Source organism: Argiope bruennichi, chromosome 7, assembly GCF_947563725.1.
Source record: "Argiope bruennichi chromosome 7, qqArgBrue1.1, whole genome shotgun sequence".
NCBI lineage: Eukaryota > Metazoa > Arthropoda > Arachnida > Araneae > Araneidae > Argiope > Argiope bruennichi.
The window spans coordinates 57,496,244-57,508,403 of record NC_079157.1 but is presented as its reverse complement, the minus strand read 5'-3'; the positions used below and the strand labels follow the sequence as shown (position 1 = coordinate 57,508,403).

At 27.4% G+C, this 12,160-nt stretch overlaps 1 protein-coding gene across 1 annotated transcript; it reads left to right on the top strand.

Annotated features, from left to right (window-relative positions):
* The first annotated feature begins 1,510 nt into the window (after positions 1-1,510).
* On the top strand, positions 1,511-8,370 carry LOC129976474 (prefoldin subunit 2-like). The gene is made up of 3 exons (XM_056090081.1): positions 1,511-1,702; positions 3,137-3,260; positions 7,141-8,370. Exons 1-3 carry the CDS (start codon positions 1,548-1,550, stop codon positions 7,324-7,326), a joined length of 465 nt encoding a protein of 154 aa, XP_055946056.1. The 5' UTR covers positions 1,511-1,547; the 3' UTR covers positions 7,327-8,370.
* The last annotated feature ends 3,790 nt before the right edge of the window (positions 8,371-12,160 follow it).

Genomic DNA, 12,160 nt, shown 5'->3' with positions numbered 1-12,160 from the left:
TGAATTATTTCAAATTAGATATTGTTACAAACCTGTAATTTTGCGTCAAAGCGCGAATAGTGTCATCATACGAAAGACCGTTTAACAGTAATCTGTATTGGATGCTGTCGGATGCCGAGCCAGTGATCCCAGAGCTTGGTAACAAACTTGGCGACGAACTTGCCGACAAAATAGATAATACTCGAAACTTCGAGAAATTTATCGATCCATCCATTATTACACGCATATTTTAGTTTTCCCTTGATTTATACACTAAACACTAATTGTATTCTAAATTTGAAGCTTCTATGTCTGCCAGAAGTGCCTTAGAGTTTTGATGATCGGTCAGTCAGTCAGTGACAAAATTCACAAACTTTGACTAGTTAAAATTCTTAAACTACTGGTTTAAATTTAATGAAATTTGAAATATACCGTGTTTATATAATGCCTGCTTGGCTACTGAAAATTCAGGCTTCTAGTTTTACCCACAAGGATGTTATAGGGGTAGAAAATGGCCTGAACTGCTTCGAGAAAAGGATGGTACGGCCGTGCCGCTTGTTTTTGCTCGACTTGGCGGGGGCACTGCCGTCCCCCCAGATACTAGAAATAAAGATTAGACGTTTGTAACAATATATATATATATATATTAAATAAGCTGTCGATATAAACAAATTACAATGAATCGAACCTTATCCAAAATCAAAAGGTTGTAGATATGAGTTCTTTTTCGGCCATCATTTAATATGTCAGCAATAGAAAAAGAGCATGAAGGAAAGAGAGAACTAATAACATTTATGTATAAATACAACGATTCATCTGATTCGAAACTCAGTTGTCAGTTCTGAACAATCCGCTCATTATACTGCATCAAAAGAAAAGTAAAGAATGATACGGAATGGAGTTGCTTGTGTCCAACAACGCATGTTATATTGTTGATATTTTTTAAATCTGAATTAAGATCAAATGAATAATTACATTTTGTCATTATTGTTTAACTTCATCTATTTGAAAATATAAAACAATCTTTATTTTAAATTTAACACTTGTGGTAACACCTTTGCAAGTGAAATGGCAGTTGAGAAGGCTCAGCTTTTCTTATAATTTTCGTAAGACACATGAACATATGCTGACTTCTAATTGTATGCAAACAGTTACGTAATGCCCTATGTACACGGCGCACTTGATGTTTATAAAATTGTGAGTTTGACGACAAAAATAATTATAGAATTCTTAATAAAGATGCTTCTTTTGAAGTTATTTTATGAGCGCTTCTTCTATATCAATCACTTTAACAATATCTTTCATAAAAGAGGGAAAGTACTGGGATCAAGCTTCCTGATTCATTGAATCATGCCTGTACTTTATTAGAAAAATGGAAAGTGAAGGAATATAGGAAAGTGATGTTTACAACATTACCCATGTTCTATATTTAACTTCATTTAATTATTTGAATAGACCTGCACTAGCAGATCAGCGAAAAGTGTTGAAACAAGTTTTAGCGTCATCTTTGAGAATAAATCTTTCATCTCAACTTTACTCATACTTCAAGTAAAAACACAAATTTCAGAATGGCATCCGAAAGTGGAAAACCGACAAAAAGTAATGAAAAAAGTAAAAAACTTAGTCAAGATCAAATTCTTGGAATTTTTAACAAGTTAAGACAAGATCAAAAGAATTATGTGACAAAATTGACAGAAGTTGAGCAAGATTTAAATGAACACAGGTAATTAAATTTGCACTCATCTCATTGTAACCCATGCGTTTAACACCTGAAAATATTTTTTTGAATAATTATGATTAGAAAACTTATTTAACTCTCTTTTGCTAGATAATTTGTTTTAAGCTTGTATAAGACTTCATATGCGTTGAATTGCACGTTGTTCTGATTTAGTTTTCATTAACAACAAAAATTCTTCTTTGGCTTGTATTGTTGATCAGTCATATTAAGGAAAATACTTGAAGCATTTATTTAAAAAAATAAATACTTCAAGTGCGAATATTTTATTATTATTACAAGTTATCTAAATTCCTTATTTTCTGATATTATCTAATATTTTTTTCTTTTTCGGAAAATGCTACCTTATTTCCATTTTACATAATTAATTCACTGTGTTGTAATTATTTGAAGGGAAATAATCTCTTTAAATTTCAGCTGTATTAAAAACAAAAACATTTTTGTTGGTTTTTTTTTAATTTAGATTTTTTATTTGGATAGTTCTTTATTGGGCTTATGGGACATCAGTATTAACTCAGACTAAAAAAAAATTGCCAAAGATGATTACACTCAATAATTTTTATACTTAAATTCTATATTGGTGACACATGTGAACTTGAAGATTCCATATCACAAAAGTTAAAAAATGTATGAAACTGTATAGCTAAATTTTAAATAATATTGTGATCTCTTAGAATTTAACTCTATTAATATGATATATATACATAGTTAACTTGGTTAAATGTTTCTGTTTTGATTTTTTCCCTAAATAAGATGGATAATCAATGAGCGCATGCATGAACCAAAATCACCTTATAGGTAGAATTTGATGCTGACTCACTAAATTAAATCTTGGTTCATTTTAATATTGTGCTATATATATTAAGCTTAAGTCAAATAAAGTAGTGTATTTTTATATTATGATTGTTTAAATTTCCCAATAATAATAATAATAAAAATTAATATAAAATAAAGTGTGAAATAAAAGTTTTAATCTTAGTTTTGATGTATTTTTAAGTTCATTTTTTTTACATGCAATAAAAATATGAGCTATTGAATATTAATTTTGTTCATATTTTTGAATAATTTTTATTTTATACTTTCATTTTTTTTTTTTATGTTTTTGATTTTATATATATGTAATTCTATGATACGCATGATTTGAGTACTGAAGAAGATGTAATTTGTGATATATATGGCATATCTGGTAGATGTAGGTACACTGAATTAAAGCTTATTTTTTTCTCCAAAAAATTATTTTTTGAATTGAAATTGCAATTTGCGAATGAATTTGCATTGAAATTACAATTGACTGTGAAAATTCATTTTGTATTGTTAATGTAGATTCATGTACTAAAATCTTATCATTTTGAAAAGCTTTTTATTATTTCATTTATCAACATGTGAGTTATATTTCAAAAACAGTACATATTTTTGCTCTAGTTTAGTGGTTGAAGCCCTGAAAGGAGTGGATCCTGATCGAGTATGCTATCGTATGATTGGTGGCGTCTTGGTTCAAAGGACAGTGAAGGAAGTGCTGCCAGCTGTAACTCATAATAAAGAACAAGTATGAAATTTCATTGCATTTTCCATCTCTGATTATATTATTTTATTTTGAATTATTCAGAAATCCTTAAAACTTTACTAAAGTATATTTTTTGAAATATTTTAATTATTTAAATAATTTATGCTATTTTTTTGGGGGGGTATTATTACAATATAATTTAAATAATTAAGCTATAACAAATTATTTTATTTAAAATTTTCAATCGGATGTTTTAAAAAGTATCAAAACGTTTTTAAACGTCTTTGTAAGTTTATTTGGATTCTTCTTAGAATTTCAAATACTGATTGATATATAAATATACAAGATTATGTAGCATGGCATGCAGATTTTCAAAGATTATCTGTTAATTGTATGTTCATAGTAAAATAACATTTAAAAATATAATTTTTTAAAATGTTTTTATTTTATTTAATAGCATTAAAGTTCTTTTTTATGTTATATTTATTTAAGTTTCCATAATGTTGGGGGGGGGAATAGATTTTTCATTTACTTAGTAACTTTAGAAATTGATCAAAGGGAATTAAATGTCTTCCCAGGTGATAAAAAAGGTGAATAATTGCATTAAAAAAGTACCACCATCAACCTTTTAAAAAATTAGTTTTTCAATTAAAAATTGTATGAAGAATAGTTACAAATGAATTTTGGATTTTTATCTAACGTTTATTGCAGGAGATCTAGCAAATGAATTTTTTTATTTTATTAAAAAAAAAGGGTAATTAAAACTGAACTGCTTTGTCCCTCCCTTTTTCCTTTTAAATTTGTTATCTTGATATAAAGATAATAACTTCTTAATTCCAGGTGTTAAATGGTAATCTGAAATAAAACCTTGTATAAATGTAGAATCTGGTATTTCAGATTGAAATTTAAATGTTTATTTTTACTGTTTTAAAATTTACCATATATATATATATATATATATATATATATATATATATATATATATAATGTGTATGTTATCCAGAGCACCCTTCTTTAAAAACTCCTTCAATTGTATATTGCTGAACTAGGAGTCCTGGAAAGTACTTGCTCTTGTTTTTTTTTTTTTTTTTTTTTTTTTTTTTTTTTTTTTTAGTTGTTTAGTCTTTGCAATATAAGTAACATTATTTTTGAGGACTGATAATAATAATAATAAAAAAAAAAAAAACAGTTTGTAACTTGTTTTTGTTCTGAGAATTCCACCAGTTGGAAAAAGAATGATGATTTGAGAATGTTGACAATTGCCAGCCATTTCTCTCCTTGTAGTTTGGAGGGGAAAGCATGTAAGATTTTACCTTTATAATAGTAAGAAATATTCAAAGATCTGGGTTCTGGAAATAATACTTTTTGTCATTCATTATGTCTTCTCAGTGCTTAGATACAGAATTGAAATGTGTGGAGAATTATTATTCATTTAGTTCTTGTAAAAGGAGTTTAAACTTCTTTTAAAAAATCTTCCAGAAATGTTGACATTAAGATTGCAAAAAATTGTCATTTAGGCCGACAAAGTGCTTTTACTTAATTTCATTTACCAATGTTAAATATATAAATGTTTTTGAATGTCTGGCTGATCTTAATGTACATAGTTTAATATTTGATGAAATATTCAACAAATTTTTGGAAATAAAGTAGATGGATTTACACATTTTGTTTTGAAGTAAAAAGCGAACAAGGGGACTAGAATGGATATGTAGCTAAAACTTTCATGGATAATTTCATAGCCAATGATTTTGTAATTTTGGGAAAATTTGGTTTTCAGAAAGGTCCCTAATCTGTGATGATTATCTGTTAATTTGAAGTTTTTTTTTATTATTATTATTTAACTGAATGATGAAAGGCAAAAAGGAAATTCATTGATATTAATAAATGTGTGTAGCTGTAGCCAGTTTATTGTCAACAATTCATTTGAATATGGTGAAATATTATCCTCATGGGATATTAGACTTCTTTTTGTGGTTGATTGTGAAATTTGGTTTTCAGAAAGGTCCCTAATCTGTGATGATTATCTGTTAATTTGAAGTTTTTTTTTTATTATTATTATTTAACTGAATGATGAAAGGCAAAAAGGAAATTCATTGATATTAATAAATGTGTGTAGCTGTAGCCAGTTTATTGTCAACAATTCATTTGAATATGGTGAAATATTATCCTCATGGGATATTAGACTTCTTTTTGTGCTATGTGTATTATTTATTCAAATTTGCTTGCAAGGAAGCAAGGGGGGGGGGAATCAGTAAGTGTAAACTTTTCAAATAATTTTTACAGTGCCCAGGTGTCTAGAAAATACAGCTACTGCTGACAGAACAATCAAAATATGCTAGGCTGTAGCAAGAAATTTTTTATGGGCTGAATTCTCCTATTTATATATCGAAATTACAGATTTCAATATTTATTTTTTTAAGATAAAAAGAATGTTTATGTCGAGTGCAGGATTTCAAATGCTAATGTTACCTTATATATTTTGAATATCAATTTTTTACATCAACCCTTATACACAATTATGTCTCTAAAACCCCTTCCCCTCATCATTGTGTTTTTTGAAGATATTGATTAGCTCCGTGCGATTTGTTTAGAATATTGATAAAGGCATTTAAGATTAACATTTTTTTAAAAATGAATTCTAAAGTGTAAATAGTTTCATACACCTAAATCAAAATCTTATTTATTTGTTGCAAAGTAATACAAAGATCTAACCATAACTGTCAAGCTAAGGTTTTATCATTGACCAATTTAAACATTCTGCTTGATGAAAAGAAATGTTCTTGAAGAAAAGAAGATAGATTTTCAATGCTTAGTAGAATCAAGTAGTTTTAAAAATTAAAGCTTTTGCAAAACAAATTAAAACATAAATTCAAAATATTGTAGTATGTAATACAATAATTCATTCAATTTTTAATTCATTTTTTGTAAATGCAAATAAAGTTTTGTTAACTTATATTGATCTCTTGCATTTTTCTCTTCATTCTATCAAATATTGGTCAGAAGTAAGGTAAAATATTCTTGCGAGATTAAAAAAAAAAACGACTTTTTTTAATGAATCCTGTTTCAACTAAAGTGTAAATATATTTGTGAAGTGAGCATCCAGTAATTAGTGTGAAATTGATATCAGATAAATTTTTAGTGTAGTGATTAGCGGTGCTTTCTGATTTCAAAATCCACTTCAATCCTTAAGTTTTAACTTTATAATTGCAACATTAAATATAATAAATGTCCTTAAGGTTCTTCATTTTATCATCTATAAGTAGTAAACACAAAAATAATTGTATATCAATAAGGAAGATATTTAAATTCCTCATTTTCATATTTATATCTAAAATATGTAATCCCATTTTCCTTATATTTTTTATCAAAACAAAACTTTTAAGACTTTTTTTCTTCCTTATATTGCATTTTCTAGTGTATCTTCAGTGTTGTGTAATGCCTGAAGCAGTACCAGTTTAGCTAGTTTGGAGGAAGCATTCTATCATTTTAAGATTCTTGGAGACAGTTCAGAAACAGAACCTATGATCCCCCCCCCTCCTCACTCCCTGGAGAGAAAATTCGAATTTAAGCTCTTGCAATTTGATTCCTGAGTAGGACCTATGTAATGATATTTACTGTTGCAGAATTATAGGATTAGATGCCTCCAGCCGAAGCATTAACCAAACTGATGTTGCTTCAGATATTCTTTGACTTCCACATGTTGGAAAACAAAATTTAAAAAACTATTGACTGCAGCAAAAGACTATAAGTGTTTCAAGCTTGTATCAATGATATATCATCTGTAATTATATGCTATCCACCATTAAGTTTTCAATCCTTTACCTTGCTTACTTAAAGATAATACTTTTAAGGTATTTACAAATTAGATACTCTAAATGGAAAAAGAAAACCATTAATGTTATTATCATTTTTATCTTTACAGCTAACAAAGATACTGGAAACATTAAATAAACAAATAGAGGAAAAGGGGAAAGAAATCAATGAATTTAAAGAGAAGCACAACATTCAATTTAGGAAAGAACCTGTACCAGTTATGCCACCTTCTGAAGGTCCCAGCAAAGATGAACCTCAACCTTCGTCTAGTGTTCTGGTGAAAACAGAGTCTTAGTACAATGTGTCATCTGTTAGTTGAGCTGTACTTTTTTTTTTTTTTTTTCCCTGCTCTCCAGTTTTTTGAAATATTTGTGACATTTTAAATAAGCTATCTACTGGTAAAAATTTAGTTTTATGAAAAAAATTATTTGCATGTATTCATAAGATCATACCTGTGATAAAACTCATGGGAACTGATGCATCCATGCCATGATTGAATCACAAAATAAAAATTTTTCATCATTTATAATTGTTAAATATTAGTTTATATAAACTGAAAATTTATGATATAATTTAAATGGAAAAAAATTAATGATGGTACTTAATTTGTTGTTTGAGCATATATTCAGTTGCATAAGCAGTAATCTGTTCTTTTTCAAAAAATATTAATTTTATGTTATACTAAGTTTTTCAAATTTGTTTGGAGGATCTTTTATTGTGAGTGCTAGTTAAAGTTTTATGTCATATTATTCTTTAAGATCACCAAAAATTTTTGCTGTCTTTATATTTTTTTTCTTGTGTGTGCTTAAAAATTTTTTTATGCATTATTGATGAACAAAAGTATTCTTATTATATTAAGTTTCCTGTTTGATTCTCTATAATAATTGTAATAATAAATTCATTTAAAAACCACAGTAACATTCAATATTTGAACTCTTTGAATAATAAAAATTTATTTATATATTTAGATTCCTTATTCTTCATATCCTTCAAAGTTAAAAATTTCACTACTGCATTTTATAGTAATTATTTTTCATCAAGTTTCAAAATAATACTATATCACATTTTTTTATTATTTTTTAAAGAATTCTTATCTGTTTATTGATTATCTGTATACACTTTGCAGAATCAAAAATTTTTTTATTAATTTTTATTCATGTTATGTCATACATGCAGTTTCTTTTCATTGTGTATGAATTTCCTTTTTTTAAAAAAATATTCTGTGGTGTCACTTAATAAAATATTGCTTAAGATTGTACTGTCAGCTAATCTTGGCTGTGATGTTCAGTCGTGTGCATTCTGAAGTTTTGGTGGAATCAATAAAATTGAAATGTTTGTTGCTGATGTCATTTTCTTCATAAATACCAAATTTTATTTTTACCTGCCATTACTATATTTTTTTCTAAGGAAATAGTTATCTTCAGATTCTTTATAACTTAAAATTCAGTTTGTTTTACATGAATATTTAAAGAGTACAGTGTAATTCTCTTCAAATAATACTCATTTCTTTCTGGTGAACACCATTTTATTTTTGGACACATTTTATGTCCCTCTTCAGGTAGACTGTTACAGATTAGGACACCACTCACAATTGGATGCCACGTCTAGGTCACAGAATCGTTCTTACACACTAAACATTCAGATACAAAAAAGAATTAACAAAAACTTTGTACTCGACAGATACGCCATCTATCGGCGTGAAGCTGTAACATACAGTTTTAAAGAATACAGGCATTTTTCTAAAATAGACAATTATGATTTATAGTGCTGTTAAATGCTAAATTTTTTAAGATTTAATTTGCATGCGCTGCTTAATATGAACCTTGAAATTATAGATAAGACACATTTCATCCTTTTTGAAATCAGCCTTGTATTTTTAGTTAGATTATTTATAGGACGACATACCTTTTACAATGGTTTTCATGGCACAGCTTTATGAAAATATCTGCAATAATCATGATCCCTAGAACCCAAAATACCCTCTGCTTAAATATATGTGTAATACTTTGTCCGTGATAATTGGAATAATTCTGCTGAGATTTTAACTTCTCTGGAATATTGTGTAAGGAGAGTAAAAGTCTTCCATGGGTTCATAGATGAAGTTCATAAAGTCTGGCTGAAAGAGGACGGGTTTGAAAATGTCAAAGGGGTTAAAAATTTTTCTCCCTACAGATTCTTTATAATTGAAGATAAACCAGACAAATTGGCATCTCATAAGAGGAACCAACTTTTATTCTAAAAGTTTTTCAATATCATGAAAAGTTATTTTCAACTATACTGAAGATAATTTGTAATTCCATATTTAAATAAATAAACTACTTTTATGTTTATTTACATTACATACTGTGGAACTGTTTAAATGAACTTTGACTAAAGTTTAACGTTTGAAGAAAACTAATAAAAATAAAGGACCATGAATATTGAAAACATTTTGTAAAAATGTTCATATTTAGAAAATTTTAGAAGTTGTATATATTTTAGTTCTTTTGAAATATGTGATTATAATAATTATTATATTATGGCAGTAGAGATCATGTTAAATATTTTTATTGTAAAAAAATGCAATATTAGTAAAGTTATTTAAGGTCACTTTAATATGCAATACTTCATTGTTTTTACTTTAAAATTGAAAAGAGTTTGAAAATAAATAATAAGGAAAACTTTCTTGGAATTTTTTTTTCACGTGAATATTGTATGAAACTTATATTTTAATCATATATAGTATATAAATTTTGAACACCTAAAAATAATCTTGTGCATTGTTGGAAAAAATTCTATAATATTAATACTAATCTCTATTTTAGAAATAGATTCTAAAGAGGGGGTAAAAATGGAATTTTTAAAACAATACTTTGGGTCTTATTTTTTATAAATTAAAAATTTTTCACCAATTACAAATGTTAAAATTTGTTTAATTATTCATTTCAAGTCATTTATTGTGTGTGAAAAATGAGGGAGAGATAATGAAATGATATTATCCTTTGCACGATTAACATGCATTTCAAAGTACGATTAATCAAATAATTCGTTCACATTCATAATACATCCCTTAAATGTGATGTTATCTATGATTAAACAAATGAAAATTCTTTTTAAATATATTAATTAGAAATTAACTCTCACGATTTTTAAAAAAAAAGTTATATGGAAATTTTGAAAATACATTTCTTCAGACACAAAATTTTTGTCTAGTCTGTACTTATATAAAGCTCAATGTATGTATTGACGCTCTACAGGCCAGATCATTCGACCTACGGCTACCAAATTTGGCACATGCATACCCTGGAGGTCGGGAATGTTCACCTGTGGCCCTTTTTTTTGAATTTTTAATTAGAATTTTAATTACTAATTAAAAACTAACTTTCAAGCCAAAAAATCTTTTCATTTCTCCACTGCCAAATGAGTAAGACTTCGGTTCCCCCCCCCCACGCTAGCGAGGATAGGCTTAACATATTTTCGGCCGATTATTTCAAATGATTCTATTTATTTTCTTAGTGTTTAATGCATTTAAAATTAAACATAGTTAATTAATCGATCTTTCAGATTCATTCTGAAGTACTTTTGAATTAAAATAAAACAGAATAAAAGAAATTAAAAATTTCTAATCAGCGTTGCGTTACTCCAATTGGCGTTGAAAATTCACGCATGCGCATTGTGTTCTGATTGTTGACAACTATTTTCAACGGATACGCACTTGCTTTTGAAGGCTTAACAAGTTTCCGATCAATTATTTCAAACGATTCTAATTATTTTCTTAGTGTTTCATGCATTTAAAACTAAACATTGTTCATTAATTGATCTGTTCATGATGAATCTGAGAAAATTTTGTTGAAAACTTCTTGAAATATTACATAAATTAAGAAATATATTCTTTAGTGCCCATAAAGTTTAAATGCTCGGTGACTGTTCAGTAATCATATTATTTTTAAAAAAAATACTTTGTTTCACTCAAAAATATTATTATATTAATGGCAGATTAATCATTTCCACTTTAATTTAAAGCATAAATTCTACGAGGGGCTTACAGAAAATTAGAGAGAGAGATATTACGTTATGGCTTACGGCCTTTATAAGATTATGAATGAATTATATAAGTATCAAAATTTGTAGCTTTAAAATATTTTGATGAAGAAGCTATTAAAATAGGAATTGCATAAAATATTTAATTATTAAAATTTTAACGAGCATTAAGATTGGCGAACTGGCTGGTCGCCAAAGGCGGCTAGTTTTTAATAGAACTGATATTGTCAGAGTTGAGTTAAAACAAGTAATCATCTTGTTTTATTATCAATTATGGACAAAACATGTGACCTGATTTCCATATCTGAGATTTTCAAGTTGAGATTCTATCTTATTGAAATAATTCTGAACACAGTTCTAACTATTCTAATTCGTATTGCAAACTCCGAGAAATTTGGAGCATTGAAAATGACGACTATTGTTTATTGACTTAATATATTTTCAACCCTTTTGAATTAGGTGATTAGCAAACAACAGTGAATTTTATTATCCAAATGTGTTCTGTTATTCATGTTCAGTGATCTTTTTTGATATAAATTAGTACATGCAATGAATGGTTTTTCTTGACCAGCCTTCTCTCCCCGCCTTTTTTTTTCTCTATATGATGTCTTTCTCTCTTATCAACCCTTTCACTCCATTGGTGTTGTTATATTTTAATGCAATCTCTCGGCTCAAAATATATATAATAAATTTTTTATTCAAATAATTTAGACAGCTTTTACCTCAGTAAAGCTGTCTAAATATAAGAATAATTTTGATACCTAATTGAAGTAATTGCTTTGTAAACTAGAGAACTATTCTAAAGCACATTAGCATCTAATTAGTTTTTTGATGACAAAAGATAATTTACTTGTGAGGAAATACCTTGTTTTACCTTTATTCTTGGAGTATTTTTCCATCACCACTCTGCTAATTCACTCAAAACACTTACGTGATAATTTATTATGAGATAATAAAATATGCTAATTCAAATGCATTCATTTTTAACTGTAACCTACAGTTGAAATTATTTCATTTGTATATTATCTTCCTATAAACTGCAAAAGAAAAAATAGACAGTGTGATGATGTGCAAGTCAGAGATAAATCCTGATCCTGAAAATTATGTTT